General features: G+C 32.4%; 2 protein-coding genes across 2 annotated transcripts; one reads left to right on the plus strand and one right to left on the minus strand.

The window, feature by feature from the left end:
- Positions 1–632: 632 nt before the first annotated feature.
- On the minus strand, positions 633–15,228 carry LOC136338817 (uncharacterized). The gene is made up of 6 exons (XM_066281541.1): positions 15,079–15,228; positions 14,916–14,992; positions 14,609–14,854; positions 14,300–14,552; positions 4,743–4,792; positions 633–1,599 (listed from the first exon to the last, which is right to left on the minus strand). Exons 2-6 carry the CDS (start codon positions 14,984–14,986, stop codon positions 849–851), a joined length of 1,371 nt encoding a protein of 456 aa, XP_066137638.1. The 5' UTR covers positions 14,987–14,992; positions 15,079–15,228; the 3' UTR covers positions 633–848.
- Positions 15,229–15,274: 46 nt separating this feature from the next.
- Positions 15,275–17,195, plus strand: TyrRS-m (Tyrosine--tRNA ligase, mitochondrial). The gene is made up of 8 exons (XM_066281529.1): positions 15,275–15,439; positions 15,510–15,657; positions 15,713–15,888; positions 15,944–16,160; positions 16,212–16,290; positions 16,342–16,595; positions 16,647–16,857; positions 17,016–17,195. Exons 1-8 carry the CDS (start codon positions 15,315–15,317, stop codon positions 17,177–17,179), a joined length of 1,374 nt encoding a protein of 457 aa, XP_066137626.1. The 5' UTR covers positions 15,275–15,314; the 3' UTR covers positions 17,180–17,195.
- Positions 17,196–18,207: the final 1,012 nt, after the last annotated feature.

The following is an 18,207-nucleotide window of genomic DNA, read 5'->3' on the forward strand; positions in this document are numbered from 1 at the left end:
CCTGATTTAGAGTCTTTTGGTCTGAGTCTAAAGAGTGGCCTAAGGCAGGTAAGAATAGTCCGGATCAGGAATTCTGCTTTGAGATCTCTCTTCTGCTGAGTTCAACTGCAAGAGTCTACTGAATAAATTGAATTTTATGTATTATTAAAAAACCTAGCAAAGTTTTACTTACTGAAGATTATTTTGCCTATTTTCCTTTCCAGCAATGTGGTTAGTTGCCAGCTTCTTCAAGAATGATTGGCTGACCCCATTGAAAATGTTGAAGCCTTTAAGTATGTCAGGAACTTGTTGGCTACGAAGTATAAAATTTGTGTAAATTTATGTGAAAATGAACAAGAAATGGCTTGCCTGAATTGCACTTCATGCCAAGTCTTCGATCTTTTTCCAAGACACCTTTCTCCGATACAGCTCCTGCCAAATCTCCCTCCTAACAGTAAGGAACTTGACTCGCGTTCTTAACACAAAAAAATGTGGTTAATAATAATGCCTGATGAAGATGTAAGTTGAACACCAATTGAACTTTGAATAAGTACTGAATAACCTTAAAATTTTTTAACTTATCCTTTTTGACGAAGCCATTTCGGGAACATACATGCTTAAAATTCCCTATGCGGGGGGAATAAAAAAGTATATAATATTATGCTTTATAATTATACTATATAATATTACATGAAAAAAGTAATAATTATGGTGCCTGAAGTTAGAGAATATGATCCAACTGATGCTTAGGGTATTAATCAAGTTAAAGTTTGCTGTTGGTATGAGCGCAGGAATTAAATGAGGCAAGTCAAAAGTAATTTTATTAAAATTATAATTAACATATTGACCTGAGATTCTTATTGACACATTCATTTCTTGGAGGTCAAAATTCCACCACCACCTATGTTATCTATGGCCCTTGCTAGTAATAAACTTCCGCCTCCAATATGGTCAACATTCCTTCCAATCAAAGTAGCCCCACCAATCCTGTCTAATGCCCTAGATGCTAATACGCCTCCCCCGCCAATGTTATCTACAGTTCTAGCAGTTAAAATTCCACCACCTCCAATACCATCAATAGCTCTGGATGTCAATACACCTCCTCCACCGATGTTGTCTATGGTTCTGGCAGTTAACACTCCACCGCCTCCGATACCATCAATAGCTCTAGATGTTAAAATTCCACCTCCTCCAATATTATCTACAGCTCGGGCAATCAAAATCCCTCCTCCTCCAATACCGTCTATTGCTCTAGATCCTAATGTATCCCCTCCAATGTTATCGATGGTTCTATAGGCCAACACTTCACCACCTCCAATACCATCAATAGCTCTGGATGCTAATATACCACCTCCCCCGATGTCGTCTATGGTTCTAGCAGTTAACACTCCACCACCTCCGATACCATCAATAGCCCTAGATTCTAAAATTCCACCTCCTCCAATATCATCTATAGTTCGGGCTGTTAGAATTCCCCCTCCTCCAATACCATCTATTGCTCTAGATGCTATATTTCTTTCAATGTTATCTAGGGTTTTGGAGGCTAAAATGTCACCACCTCCGATGTCGTCAACGGTTCTGTATGCCAAGATTTTCCCTCCGCCTATGTCATTGATGGTACTTTTGCCCGTTATCGTCTTTCCTCCAATATGGTCCACATTTCTGGCATTGAGGTAAAACCAGTGATCTATATAAAACATTTCAGTTAATTTCTCTAGCAATTTTGTATGGATGCAATACTTACAGAAGGTTGTGTAAGAGATTGACGGACACGTTGTATTATAAGCAATTAAATGAGATTGTTTTGATGAATCAATATTATACAATAAGCATATATGGAGACTTACAAAGGCAATTTAGCTTATTGAAGTAAGCATAGTTGATAAAAGACTTTATGCAGATTCATACGTATCATTAAAAATCGGTTTAAATAGCCATGGGGCTTTAATTGAAATATTCCAATTTCCATAATGGAGCTGCTAAAGTGCCGATTTTCCTTTGTTGACATTTCCATGTCATTTCCCGTGGATGTCGATCGAGTGTTAAGACTAATCTCTTTTAGGTTTTATTTTTCAGTCATATAAATGAACCAATTTATAGATGCTGTTTCAAACTCCAAAGCAATTAGTTGACCCCCATTGGAGAAGCTTTTGACTTTTCACACGTAAAAAGGAAAGTTTAATCTAACTCCATTTTCGGTCAATTCGCGATTTTAAGTAGGTATACTACCTACAACACCTAACTTTCCACTACTTGAAAATTAGTTGTTGAATTTTTTATTGGAAAATGTGTCCAGAAAATCCGTTAGTACAAGGGGTGTTTTCTTTTTATACGAGTTAAATCGTAATGAAATTTTGCTTGGCAAAATTCAATGTTCAGTCCTTTCTACTTTCCCGAATCCACAAGTATGAATTTCACATACAACGTGTGAAAACAAAATTAATTCACCTCTTTTTATTAACTCTTTCCCTGGTCTAGGTGGGTTGCATGCTTCACCTTTTTCGATTTCTTTTTAATTTGCCATTTGCGCGAGAATATCGCGTACTCAATTAACAATTCATAGATATTGAATATTCTCAAAGATGTTTTATAATCTGCGAATGAAGCAAATTTAAGTACTTCGCAATATGTTTGCATCGCCTTGTACATCGCATGAAAAATATGCAGCTATACTTGCAGATTTTTTAAATAAAATGTTATTGTTGCTACAGTTATTCTGTAGGTTTCATCACACTATAAAATAGCTTCTAGATACTTCTACGTGGATGTGTTGGGAAGTCCAGCGCTGTTTAATGAAAAATTTCACAGTAAATTCGAGTAATCAGTGCCATCAATGTCACTTTATACAGGGTGTTTCAAAACACATGTCGGAAAATGAAGGGTGTGACTCTTTGGCTCGTTATAAAAAAAAGTTACTATTAACATGGATCCGAGAACGCACCGTTTTCGAGATACAGGGTATCATAAAACAATTTTTTTTTTCAGTTTTTTGACGATATGTTAGGAATCCATTGACATACAGAATTCAGATTTTATACACCTATTAGCATTAATATTAGTTACGTTTTGAGGGCTACTTAAATTTTTTTCATATACCATAGGCGAAGATTTTAAGGTGTATGAGATTTTTTTGCCCCCAATTTTTACGCCACTGAGAAAATTTGCATTTTAGAATTACAACAAATGGATCACAGGCTTGGCTCCTCAGATCTTATATATTTTAGTTCACACTGCACCATTTAATATTGTCGAAGAATTGAAGAATCGTATTATTGTATCCTGCAATACAATCCGAAACAGTCCGGACATTTTCGAACAAGTACGTCAGTTGCTAAGATGTAGGTTACATTACCATAAAAGGAGGCCATTTTCAATAATTATTGTGATTTTAAAATGCTAATTTTCCCAGTGGCGTAGAAATTAGGAGCAAAAAAATCTCGCGTAACCCTAAAATCTTCTCCTCTAGCATATAGAAAAAAATTGAAGTAGTGCTCAAAACGTAACTAATATTAATAATGATAATAGGTGTGCAAGATCTGAATTCTATATCTTAAACGATTTTTAAGATATCTTCAAAAAACTGAAAAAAAGAACTGTTTTCAACATCCTGTACGTTTGCGAACCTATATTAATAGAAACTTTTTTTCTTATAACCAGCCAAAGAATCACACCCTTCATTTTCTGACACATGTTTTAAAACACCCTATATATTAATAGCTACAAAGTAGCACCGGATCCTCTTGCCCAGACAACTTCAACAACTACAGTCATAATACACAACAACTACGATACAACTTACCCTATACAGGAAAGTGAGCTTTCCCACACAAGAATAGAAAATAAACTCGTGAAGTTTCTAAGTCAAAGAAATATGACCGAACGATTTTGTAGTAAAGACAGTTTCAGAAATTAATGGGAACAAAAATGAATTATTGTTTTTTTTTTATGGAAATTATAGCTCGACTGGAATAGCATTAAAGTTCCTACCAAAAAATTAAAATTCAAAAAAAAAATTAAATCCAAGACCATGAATTGATTGGTCTCTTTCTTTCATGGAAATTCGCAATCCCATAGGGTTACGCGAATTAATGTCTGATAAATGCCAACAGTGCAAAATTCGGTGATTTTTATATTAAATATTACAAAATTAAAAAAGCAGCTAATAAAACGGAAGAACGCGGGGACATTATTATAGAGCCATTTAACCACGTGGTTGTTGGCAGGGCATAAATATTTTGAACACCTTGTATACATAAATACGTAAGAAAGTCTGCCATTGAGTTAAGGATGGAATATTTAAAATAAATTAGCAATATAAGCAGCTCTTAAATGTCTGTTTCTATAGTTGAAGGATCCACACTAAAAAATTTTAATATAACTTGCATTGATAAAATATCCCGCACATTTAATTTCTAATTTTCTTTTTTAGGTGTAATATAGGTGTAACTGATATAAAATTCAATTGTTAAGTAAAATTGCACATTTATGGACTTTACGGTTTTAGCTCACAGTTTTATATTCCCCCTTCAATTACCCGTAGACTCCTGATGTTTTTCAAACGAGCACATCACATTGCTGGAAGGATTCAAAAAGTTGAGAAATTAATTCCAATTTTATACGTAATTTTGATAATATAATAAAACACTAAATTGTTACCAAAAAACGAACAAACAGTCTATAGAGAAGCAACCAAAATTGACAACAAGAAACGGAAGTAAACAACAAACAACTTGTGCGGAGAAACAAATAATGCACTGTAATACTTACTAGGACTTTTAATATTATCTAAGTTTCTTAATTTGTAGTGGTACATCTGAAACAAATCGATAAAATACTTGTTAATAGTTGAAAAACATTATATGAAATACGGGGTGTCGTGAAATATATTCACTTATCCGAACATCGTCCAGCAACACTGTATATAAGTTGTAGCTGTTTTTAAATTCAAGGTGAGAAATTACTACAATGATTTACTCTCTAGTCTGAAGCAAAACATTTACAAAATCGATTTAAATTTAAATGGGAAAATGTATATTTATTAAAATATGTTCCCCTAAATACTCATACTACTCAATTTTTACGTTTAGAACATTTAATACTATTATATTCGATGCCAGCATATTCAACATTAGCCCAATTAACATAGATTTTAATGCCTAGTAAACAATTTATTATACTATTTTCCCATGTAGATTGTAGTAATCTAAAAAATTACAAAAATTATGATATATAATTTCTGTAATGGAACTGATTATGCTTCCAGTCCAATTTTAAATACCTATTACACGAGTTAAATTTACATTTTTATTTTGGTGGCTTTGAAATGAAAAAGGTTTTTAGCCATGCTAAAATATTAGATGTTTGGCGTAAAACAGGGGTTGAGTGAAAGTTGTATAATATAAATTTTCTTTCAGTCCTGACAAATTGGCGAAGGTGCATTTTTATAATTTTAGTTAAATTTTTCGGCCGAGAGACAATATTCCCAAGCCAATGAAATAATATTAATTTCAAAATTTCGTTATTATGAAAGATAAGATACCAAAGGTTAAATTAAAAACATTCCGTTGTAAGAGATGGAAAAATGTCAGTTCTAAAAATAACTTATTCAAATTTAAATTTATTCTTGCCTAGTTGACTAGTTTTTCGATTTGGTATTATTTAAAGTTTAAATGGGAGTTTGCGGTGAAAAAACGGCGGTTCTAAGTTTATATTAGAAATATATAATGCTTTTTGTTTCATCGATTTAAGGCAAAATTGTTAATGCGTTGTCAGCTTTAAATTTAACTTAATGGTCACAAAAAACCTTAAAATCAAGCTCATAAGATAGTTTTATTGATAAGCTTTTGGTTTCTACAGGAGTTGCTTTCTGTTAAAGCTTTATCATGTTGGCTTCAATAGAAACTAAGAATTTGACCAATATCAAGGCATCAGTTCAATATTTCTGTGGACACTAGCTTACCGACAAGTTAACAGCACATTAATAACTTAGCTCTTAATAACGGAAATATTTGAAAAGCATTACATGTGTATTTCTTAGTCTTTAAATTTTTCAACAAAAAATACTTTCAAGTTTTGAGAGGCACATCGGGGTTGCAAGTATAACAAACACAAATATCAGTTATATCAAACTCCATTAAATATCTATAATATATACTGTTTTTTTTTAATCAAGCAAACATGTAATGTAGAGGTATCAAAAGTTCGTGAAAGTAAAGAATTATCGGTAACACACTAATTCTAAGTCAAACACAATTTAAAAATTAGGAAACCTTAAGTTAACAGTTCTAAGTTGCAAGTATTGAAGATGTTTATAAAATTAATAATGTTGATTTAGAATTTAAGAATTTCTCTTTTAATCCTTTTTAGGGTTTCTTCTAGCCCAGTTTCTCCCTTTTAAAACTCTGTAATAATTGAATCAGTTTTTTTCAAAAAATCCAAGGCAAAAAAATGCTTTTCTCTTTCTCTTATTTGTTTTAGGTTGTTAATTATTATTTTCATTGATAACCAGAAATGCGTCAAAATTCGTTCAGAAGCGTTAATTGTTGACAGTAAAAAATCACACTAAGAAAGTACCATTTTTCGCACCTTCTTAGTGTTATTTTTTGGCAGTTTCATATTTATCTTCATATAAACAATAAAAGCACCTTAGGGAAATGTCTCTATTTCTCATCAATTTCCTGTCATTTCTTCGCGAGACATCTGCCAATTTGCCCCCCTAAGTACGTGTGCCCTACATTCAGTTATTGAGGCTATTATCATCAATGTATAGTAAATATCGAGAAATGCGAAATAAAAATAGTCAGATTAGAAGGTAAGAAATGCTGACAGGACGATAATTGATCAATTGATTACCTCCCTTCAAGAAAGTAGTGAAAGGTTAATCTTCCAAAGTTGCACGGCCGGTGGATCCGTCTTTATTTACATATGAGTATAATTTCAAGTTGTGTGTGGTGGAATGAAAGATTTTATCTTGGAAGGAATATGGAAATTAGTTAACTTCAAGCTGCAAAATTTTAACGTATACGTATGTATGCATAAGCAATTTGGGATAAGAGATATTACTCTCCAGGACTAGAGATACAAATTGTTTGTTTTCTGAAAGTCAAATTAACTTTCTAAATAACTTAATGCAGCGATCCAGGGTGGTCTAACGAAAACTTTGCACCTATAATTTCAAAATTTTAAATTAAAATGTGCAAAGACGTTCGACCCGGTTAATTTTTAATGCGAGATGTTGATTTTTTTAATTGTATTTCTAACCATGCAACTTCAACACCTGAACAGGGGTGACAGTTACCCCCAAAATTTTCAATAGTAAGGGGGTATCGCGTGACATCTCATTTTAAAGGTAGTTTTGCTCTGATTATAATGGGCAAGTTTGAAGTCACTGCCATGATCCCCGTTGATATAATAGCCTATCAAAGTCTGTGGGGAACAGAGCTTCTAGTTAACAATTAATTTTTCACAATAAGAACTTTAGACTTTAAAATGACGAGAGTAGCAAGACCTTTAAATGTGAGATATCATTGAATTGTTTTGACGGTCACGTGTTTTACTCCTCGAATTTAAAAAGTTACGTTCCTTTATTTGTATTTTTTTTCTTAAAAAATGTGGATAAATCAAAAAAAGTACTCACATTACTTATTTAATCAATTTATTAAATGATGCAAATGACCGTCATTTACTTCCATGCAATAAAATTAATTTTGTTCAAAACGTTGTCTTACGTTACGTAACATTCGTAGTGTAATTTAGTGGTATTAATGCTTCATACAATTAGAGGCAAAACTTACTTCCGTCAAAATGATTCAATGATATCTGACGTTTAAAAGTTTTTCTGCCCTTATATTGAAGCCTGCAGTTGTTTTGGTAAATGAATTATTAGTTTAAAGCTTTTTTCCCTACAGACTTTGTCAAGTTCTCATATCAACGGCGATAATGGCAGGGAACTTTAAACTTGGAAGTTACAACCAGAATACAATTACCCTTAAAATAGGGTATTCCCCGACGCCTCTTCCCAATGAAAATTTTGAGGGTAACTGTCACCTCTGACCAGGGGTTGAAGTTGAAGTATTTAAAATTCAAGTAAAAAAACTTTCGCCCTCGAATCAACAATGGACGGATCTGAGCGTTTTTCACATTTTTTGTTGGACCACCCTGTATAAAGCAGCTTGATATTATGTTAATAATCCAGTACATCCACAAACATAAGCCAACACTAAGGACTTTTTAAAAAATTTACAATATGGCGACCCTACCACACTTGTCTGCAAAAATTCCATTTATTTTTTTACATTATATTTTCGCAAAATAGGGACGCATTTCCCTAGCGTGCATAATATGTAATTTTTGGCCTGTCTTTTAGAACGCGTTTTAATATTTTAAGGGATATTACTTCCCTGGAAGGGATGCGGTAATTTGAAAAAGCATATACGTTGATGCATTTGTGGAGCATTTTCATAGATTTCCTCATAAAGTAAAGTACATTTGCCAAGCTAAAGTTAAGAGTGAATTTAATTATTTACTCGCGATAAGAGGAATATTAACGGCAGACGATTTTATTATTTTTTTATTTTTCTTTGGTTTGATGTTAAAACAGAACTTGAACTTGCAATATCTGTTGATTCATGGTTTCAATGGGCAAGATCTTATAAAGCCGACTCAGCAAGGTCAGCCAAATTAAGACTATTTGCAATATCTCTTCTGACTATTCAATAGAAACATATCAACATTGAATTGTAATAAATTACGTTAAGGTCATGAAAAGTTTTAGCTTAATAAATGGTATTGCAGTGAATATCAGATTTTGCTGTAGTAAAATAAAATTGCACTCTAATGAATTTTAATTTAATTCCTGATTTTATTTGAATAAGATATAGCTATACCCTGTGTTATCACACTTGGTTGTTACATCCTAGCTTTCGTTTTTTTATTGTTTTTAAAGCATTAATAACCTTGCTCCACTTTTATATATGAACTTAAATTTGCTTTAAATTTGCCGTTCATCAGAGAAAAAGTTATGATATCCGTAACGTAGCTTCTAATCAAATCAAAGACTGTGCGATAAAGCAGTCATAACTTCCGAATTAAAATAAATTTAAATTGCGTCAGCTCAGATGACTTCATTGGAATTCTACACTAAAAAAAAATTTACTTACCTCCCTGGTCACAGCCTGTCCGAAAGTCAGGACTGTCAGAACCATCACTAACGCCACAGCTACTGACCACATTTTGCCTGGTTTCATCTTAACAGATTGATGTGACACAGAATGGTGTCCAAATTTGGGCCAAATCGGGAGACAAAATGTGTCCCCAAATTGTCGAATCTCGACTTTTATACAGAAGGGGACGCCCCGCGCCCCGACGCCTGATAGCTACAGGTAAGTGGGCACACTGAACACCCGCTTGACGTTCCATGTGTGAGATAGAGTAATTATAATGGAGCCATGAGGGACGAGGATGGCGTTTAAATTTGAGAAAACTGTGTCAGGATATGGTCGTTAAAGACTAATTTTAATAGATCTAGATAAAATAAATCTTAGAGTTCAATTGTTCAGAAAACTTGATTGAATTAAAAATTTATTTTCAGATGGAGGCAGTTTAAGTTTGTAATTTTAAACGTTAATATAAAAATAGGTATAATATACATCAAGTAAGTAATAAAATTACGAAATGGCCATTTGTCAGCAAATAGGCTTTGTGGTAATTCTATTGACTGTAATTGATACTAGAGATAGATCATGAATTTGGGCATAAATAGCCATAATATAAGATAGATAATTAAAGAAATTGAGTAAAACATGAGGTTTCTGTTTTTAAAAGTAAGTCGAACACAACATATAGCATACATTTTCAATTTCAACGATTTTTCTTAAATTAATTTTTGAGCGTAGTGACTGTGAAATCACTTTTTTGCGGATGCACCTGCTCCACCTTATTAAATATTCATTACACCTACGTCTGTGTAAGCGCAAAAAAATCCCATCTTGCATGTAAATATATTTTATTTAACATTTAAATTAAACATTTTAATTAAAATAACCAAAAATAAATATATATTTTTAATTTTCGTCAATGGAACAGAAAATAAATTAATGAACGTTTATATTGTTTTGGTCCTCCCTGTATGTAGCTACTATACGTACAGGGAAGGCTACCTTGTTCTAAACATTATGAAAATCAGTGACGCAGTTTTGCATTGTTGACAAAACATCCATTTCATTCCATCAGCCATATGCGATTCCAGGTTTTCGAGTAGTGCCAGGTAAAGGGCAAATAACCAAAAGTCGACAACAAACAGTATTAAATTGCGTGATAACCTAAATGATAATCAAACAACACTTAAACCATCGTCGATCGGAAGTTAATATTTTTGGAGTTTTATGAAGGATTTGTTTACATACAATTGATGCTCTTTACTGGTTTGTTTAACGGTACTCATGTGGGTAGTCCTTTTTTAATTTGTGAAGATTGATTGTTGCAATATTCAATATCTTATAATGCATCCTATCTCCGAGTTATTGTTAGTCCCTACGTATAATGTAGCTACTAAGATTAGATAATCGGTTCTGCATATCGGCACGTAAAACCATTTTCTCACCCTGGAAAGTCAGGGTTTGTTTTGTTTGTCCGCATTAATTTGGATTCTGTGTCGATTGCTCGCCATATTTGTTCACTTAGCCCGGATCCAATCAGGTCGGGTGTCGTTTATAAATCCTCTCTCACTTTTCTAGGGGATATTGTCTTTTAGTATCACCCACGTAAGTAAATACAGTTTTTTCCTGGTTAGAGGGATTGCATTTCTTTAAAAAAATTAACGCTTATAATCGACAAAAGAGAAAGGGAGCTATTATTTTATTAGACGAATAATAAATAAAAAGCTATAATTAATGCGTCACAATGTGTCCTCAAGTTGAGAAATTTAGTTTTCTAAAAATCAAATTTAAATTCAGAAATATAGTGGCCAGAAATAATGTGTTTTGCTTAATTACTTAGGCGTATGAGGCCTGCTCGCTCCCTGAATCTAACCCCTTCTGATTTTTATCTTAGTATTAACTAAAAAACCATAATAGCTTGCAACAAAAACCATGTTCCTAAAATCCCCGTTTCCGAAACAAAAAGGTGTTACATTTCAAACTTTTAAAAATTTTATTTTACAGTTTCTTTAAGCGTTAAAGAGGCGGGTATTGCATTGAAAAAAAATCCTTGCTAGCACATATTGTATATTTTTATAGGAGGAATAATTTCTTTATATACTGTGTATAAATAAAACTAAAAAATGCCAGTTGTAAACCTTTGTTTTAAATACGAACTGATGCTAATCTCTCGGTACAACGTGGTTAGTACTTCTTATTATCCATAATAATCTAGGCTACAATTGAAAATTGATTTTAAAATTAAGGTACACAACTAGTCCTGAATAATTATTTCATACATCTTTCATAATATATTATTTGATTATCCTTTTTAGAAAAAGGATCATCAAATAAAAAACAATATCCTTGATCTATGAACAGAAAGACGTTAATTAAAATATTAAAACGTCACCATTATCTAAATACTCTAAAAATAAGCTCACCCGTTATGGTGTTTTTTTAAATATATTTCAGACCAATATACCGGGTGGATACGTAAAGTCACTGGATCAAAGGTCTAAGGCTGACTGAATCTTCTGTGATAACTATATGTGCCATTAGAGAGGTAATGGGTGTAATTATTGGAGACACTTTGAATATTCTAGGCTCATTACGCCCTTACAAAATTTGGATAGTATAGTATAGTTTTCTCTTTACCTTAATCTCGCATTTAATTTGGAATTCTTCTAAAAATAATTTATGTGGAAGGCTTATGCGACCTGATTTTATAAGCATAACATAATTTTATTGACCACTAACATAACTCTTATTTTAAAAAGTAAGAGAATATTAACCGTATCCAAATAGAACTAAATTTTAAGAAGTGGATTTTATGTTGTAATTAAACGAGTTTGGCTTGGAGAGTTGGCTTAACAAATATTTGGACACAGAAATGATACTTGGTTGAGCGTTTTTCTTTCGCACATGGTTCGGGTTACGGTTAGCAAATGGTGAATTCAGTCTGCCGCTTCTGTGCACCGACATAGTTGGTTAAAGTTATCTGCATCTGTCCAATACGTTATTAAGAGTCATAATAAAATAAGGATAGTCGAAAAGTTCGGTCATATTGTTGCATTGACTGTCCACTGGAGCAGATGGTTGAATTCGTTAGGGCCTCCAACCGTTCAGGACCGAAAGGGGAATCCTGGCCGTGCAGGCGGGCCCACATTCGTATCGCATGATAATTTGGCCTTTAGAACAAATTTTTAGACGCTCTGACGTCCAGCCTTCTTTTTTTTTGACTAATTAGCTCTAACTTAAATAGGAAAGTCTATCTTTTGTATATGACATTTTTTATGAATTTCTAAATTTATTTTTGTAACTTCTAACTAATTTGCTAGTCTGTAGCATTATAATATCAAACAATAATTTTATTGAACTCTACCTAAAAAATCCAGGTTCTTGTATGTATAATACTACAATTGCTATAAAAAATTAAAAATCACTAATAAAATACGAATTTTAAAATATAATTATTGAGTACATATTTTCCTTAAGGTTACCATGTTTACAATGTACTAATAAACATCCTATAACGTCTATATTTTATAAAACATGAGTATCTTTAAATTAAAGCAAATAAAATCTGTCAAGGGAGGTTCCCATCTAGTTAATGACAAAAATAACTTTTTGGGAGTTTTTTATATACTGGCACGACGAGGTACGTGAGGTTTATAATGTAGCTATACTAGAATTACTTGTCTATGTACACGGTATAGAACATGTTTAAGTAGTAAGGTTCACGACGTCTCATAGACAATTATGTATTATAAAGCATTATGTATCACTTTCATTAGAAATTTCAAGATATAACAAACACATATGCTGTACGCAGAAAGTATCTCAATCTAAATCAAAATGCTTTGTTCCAATATAACATGTATCTAAGTGTCATGAATTTTTCCTGAACTTTGGATAAATTGCCCAACAAACTGTATTTTCTTTGGTATTAAAATAAACTATCGGTCATAGAAAAACATTTTTTGATGTATGCACAGTTTCTCTGAATATTGAAAAATGAATCTACATTTTAGTATCCCATTATTTTTCATGAAAATGCAAACAGAAATTTATATGTAAAATCAGCCACTTCTAACAATAATTTGGTACAAACAGCTTAGAATAATAGTGTAGAAATGAGACAAATAGGTTGGCGTCATTAACATTTGAAAACTCGTGCCCTGTATCAGTCTGTTATTAGCGCTACTTTTTCGAGGACACAAAGAGATCTATATACGTTATAAAGTTAAAGAAAGACTGAAATTTACTACAAAATTATTTTACAATCTCTCCGGTTGTCACTAGGCTAAATAAAAAAAGTATTTAAAAAAAAATGTATGATTTTCATATACGATGTTTTGAGCTTTTATTAACCTATATCAATATCAGAGGTGTAATGACATATTAACGAAAATACTTGCAGATTCAGAACACAAGAAGCTCCTATAAAAATTACACTTTCACATATCACTTAATTAAATTAATAATAGCTGAAAATTATAGGTTTTTTTAAAGAAATTTTTAAGTGTCAAATTGCTTAATTATGGTGAAAAGGAAACTGACAATTGCAAATTATTCCATAATAATTAATTAAAAAAAAAAAACATAGATCTAAAGTTCATCCTAACAAAGTATACGTGGAGTAGAATGGTTTTTCCTAACAGCCAATATCAAGCAATGAAAACTAATTAAGCTGTGAAGTTAACCCAAGCCAAATCAGATATTCACATATAGGTATAAACATTGGTTATTAAAACATCTGTTTGGCACTTTTGCAACTTCTTAAAGTTCAATTATAAATGCTCTCTCTTAATGATATACTTATAAACTGCGCAGTCCATCTTCAAATAGCTTCATTGTCAATAAAATAAGTAAAAAAATAAACAAGGTTAAAAAAAATAAATTAATTATCTATGGACTAGATCCCAACTCAGATTCTCCTAAATGCACATTTATTAAGGGATACAAATAATTTAAAATGGCATAATAATGGCAATATGCGGCCATGGCAACAAAAAGATGCCAGATGGCATGTGCAAATGGTACCACACCGTCCAATTTAAAAAAGACTACTCCTGAGACATATAGGAAGCCACCAAGGGTTAACTCCATCATTCCCATAAAGTAATGCTAAATATAGTCCATCGTTAATTAGGAAATTCAAATTTAAATAAAAGGAAACTTACTTCAGAAAGTATTGGAAGAACTGGACATATACCCATAATCAAATAACAAATAATCTCCAGTTTTTTGTACTTTTCATGGAAGATTTGTTGGTATGTAATGCCCATCAAAGCCATAATCCAAATGACCCAGCGCATGTGGGAAGACCAACCCTCTTGAGGTAACTGTTCAATAGTAAGCCATGGGAAGTAAGAACCCGCAATAAAAATATATATCATGCCCCTGTCACATCTATGCAAAATATCTTTTAGTGTTCTAAAAACCAAAATATGTATGTATGCATGATTTTAAATTTGTCTCTTATTGCATACTTTTGACTTTGGTAATAAAATACACAATGAAATGAGGTGGATACACAAAACAAGGAAATTAAAGTAAGACCATAGACGAAAGCTGAGAGTAGCTGAGTATTATTTTCTGATCTTCTGCAGAGTTCAGTTGTACCTAAAATACTAGGAAATATCCATATGGCATGTGTTATAATATTGGCAATGTGTTCGATGTAGGCTGGTTGGTACTGTTCGTTGGGCGAAGCTTGTTTGTTCATCCATTTTACACTGCAATATATAAACAAATTTAGCGACCAATATGACTATAGTCAAGGGAAATCACACACACCTTTTTAACTTATCCAATATAAATACTTTTTTGGCAAAACAAGTCTCTGCGGAAGTGCTCTTACTAAGCATAGGTATCTATAAATTAAGATTAGTTGATAGATAAGCAGAATCATTGTCGGGAAAATAAACTAAAAAGTGGGCGGAAAGGGGTAGTTTCTTACCTGATAAATGAACAAACCAAACAACCTCGCCCAATGCTTTTTATAGCGTTTTAACACTTAATAAACATTTAATCTTAATTTATATAGAACAATCATATTTTGTATTTTTTTGAACTGATACTGACACTGACAATCATCTGACTATTGATGGAAAAAAATCAAATCTTTCTCGTAGGTTTGACAACTTATATGTTAGATCTGACAACATTGTATTTTGTCGTTATAACCACACAAAAATGTTGCTGAAGAAGTTTTTAAAAAACCGAAAATTTATTAATTTTCACAGAAATTTTTCTAATAGAAACGTTCTTAAACTAAAGGAACGTGGCATGATTCAGGATATCTTTCCTGAAAATGCAGCGTAAGCATATATTCATAGCTTAACCCCCTGGAAATTGTACAATTTTACTATTATCTCTGCCCTTTTACAGCAATTCAATCACAGATATCTTAAATGAGAGACCTAGGACTGTTTATGCAGGCTTTGACCCTACTGCCGACAGTCTACATTTAGGAAATCTGTTAGTTCTTATCAACCTATTACATTGGCAACGAGGAGGTCACCAACCAATTGCATTGGTGAGTTCTCATAAGTTTTTGCCTCTTTACCCTAGGTTTTGTGGTATTTTCTAAGGTAGGTGGTGCAACGGCAAAAATTGGAGACCCTAGTGGCAGAAAAACTGAAAGAGATGAGATGCATAAAAACTCCATAGAAAATAACATAAAAGGAATATATAGAAATATTCAAACAATATTTGAAAATCACGAAAAATATTTATGGAAAGATCAGAGTCTTCTAAAACCTGTTAAGTAGGAACTTTTAACCAAAATTTTTGTGCATATCTTATTTATAAGTCACTTTTAGGATAGTAAATAATGATCAGTGGTACTCACAGATATCGGCAGTGGAATTAATAGGTAAAATAGGAAGGAATTTAAGAATGGGAACCTTGCTCTCAAGGCATAGTGTTCAAACTCGACTAAACTCATCTCAAGGCATGAGCTTTACTGAATTTAGTTATCAGTTATTCCAAGCCTATGATTGGGCATTTTTATTTAAGAATCATGATTGTTCTTTCCAGGTAAGTTGCATATTTTTCTCTAATTAAATTACTGGAAGTTTATGCTATTAGATAGGAGGTAATGATCAAATGGGAAATATTATGTCAGGGCAAGAGTTAATTAGCAAGCTTTATGAAAAGCAAGTTTATGGTAAGACTTTAATTTTGTTAAGAATTATTATTGGAAATTGTGAAAGTTTAGGATTAACAGTGCCATTGGTGACTACAGAAATGGGTGATAAATTTGGCAAATCAGCAGGCAATGCTGTATGGCTATCTTCAGATCAAACATCTCCATTCACTTTGTATCAATTTTTTGTTAGACAGCCTGATTCTGAAGTAGAAAAGTTATTGAAATTGTTTACTTTTAAGAGCTTAGGTTTCATAAGTGATCTTTTGAACAAACATAACAACAAACCAGAACTGAGAATAGCACAAGAAGCTCTAGCAGAACAAGTGAGATATTTGGTTTTGTCTTGGAGAAAAATACTTGTAAGGCATTTTTAGGTGACACTTCTTGTCCATGGTGTTGAGGGCCTGGAAAAGGCAAAAAAAGCTTCTGAGGTGTTATATAAAGGAGATATTGATGCTCTAGGATGCATGAATGTATCTGATGCCATTGAAATGTTTGATGGTGCCACAGTTGTTGATATTTTGCCTGAAGCTGGTCAAAGTATTTTAGATTTGGCTATGCAAGCTGGTTGTTTTAGCTCTAAACGTGCGTAAATCTACAAAATATAGTACAGTTTCTTCCAAAAGTCCTGAAATAATCAAATAAGTATTTTAGAAATGGCATAAATAACGTCAGAGACTTTTCAAATACACTGTATAATCTTAACAGTATGTAATATTCAGGAATTTTTCATCCATTTGTAGATGATGCTTTGAGGATTATTTCAGCAGGAGGGTTTTCTATTAACCAAAGAAAGGCGACCAATCCCAGTGAAATTGTTAGTTTAAACGCTCATGTGTTGCAAAATAAGATATCCTTACTTAAAGTAGGAAAAAGACATTATTATATAATTAGATGGTTATTGTAATAAACATTTCATCTTATTCTTGATTTTGTTTTATTTGAACCAAATGATATCTTTAAACAATGTAAGTAAGTGTTGACAAAACATTGTGGAATAACGTATACCAACTTGAGGTACTCATCGTAAACTGTAGTCGTCGAGGATATGTCGAGTGCATCCGGTAAATGGTTTGAGCCTAAACCGTTCCTAATTATTAAGATTGCTTTAACCGATGTACTTGACAAACGCCCGAAAGCGGCGCTGGATGTAGAATCATTTTTGAGATTTTAAATTGTTCCTTGGCAGGCATAATTGAGCCTTTAGTTAGACTTATACAGAATAATTTAAATCAAATTTAAAGTTAGACTGTTATTTAACATAAGATTCTTGTTTTACTCGACCAGTAGGGCAATTGTTAATTTGAGGTCTCATTGTGAGAAAGGCTGCTTTTATATTAAAACAGAGCTGTATCTAAGCTGTAAGATGTTTCTGAGAATATCTCTAAAAAGCATAGAATTAAGTTCAATTAAACCAAACTAATTTGAACGTGATATTAACCACCTTTAGTATACCAATATGTTCCATTCACGAACTTATTAAGGAAAAATGATTGCATTATGATCATAGTTATTAATAAAAATAATTTTCGTTCTCCATTTAGTAAAGAAAAAACGAAAAAGTTTAAATATTCTTTAATAGGAGTATATAATATCTTTCTGGAAACAAAACAACGTTATGAAATAATACAAATTGTGTTAGAAATGGACTCTGTACTCTCACTGCACTTTTTCAGAATTTCACCAGAACATGAGTCTCAAGTTTAGGAAATTCCATTTTCTTTGATATTTGGTAGGAAGAAAATGGTTTCACCAACAAAAATAATGAAGAATGGATCTGATTTCGACCTCATCTTCAGTAAAATAATATTACTTCTCATAAATAACTTCATTATCACAAACTTGAAATATCTGTCAAAGTTTTTAATTGATTCGATCGAAAGAGAAACTGAAAAAAACTAGCATCTTTTGCGACCATTAGGAAATAGCCTGCCT

This window comes from Euwallacea fornicatus, chromosome 4 (assembly GCF_040115645.1).
Source record: "Euwallacea fornicatus isolate EFF26 chromosome 4, ASM4011564v1, whole genome shotgun sequence".
Classification (NCBI taxonomy): Eukaryota; Metazoa; Arthropoda; class Insecta; order Coleoptera; family Curculionidae; genus Euwallacea; species Euwallacea fornicatus.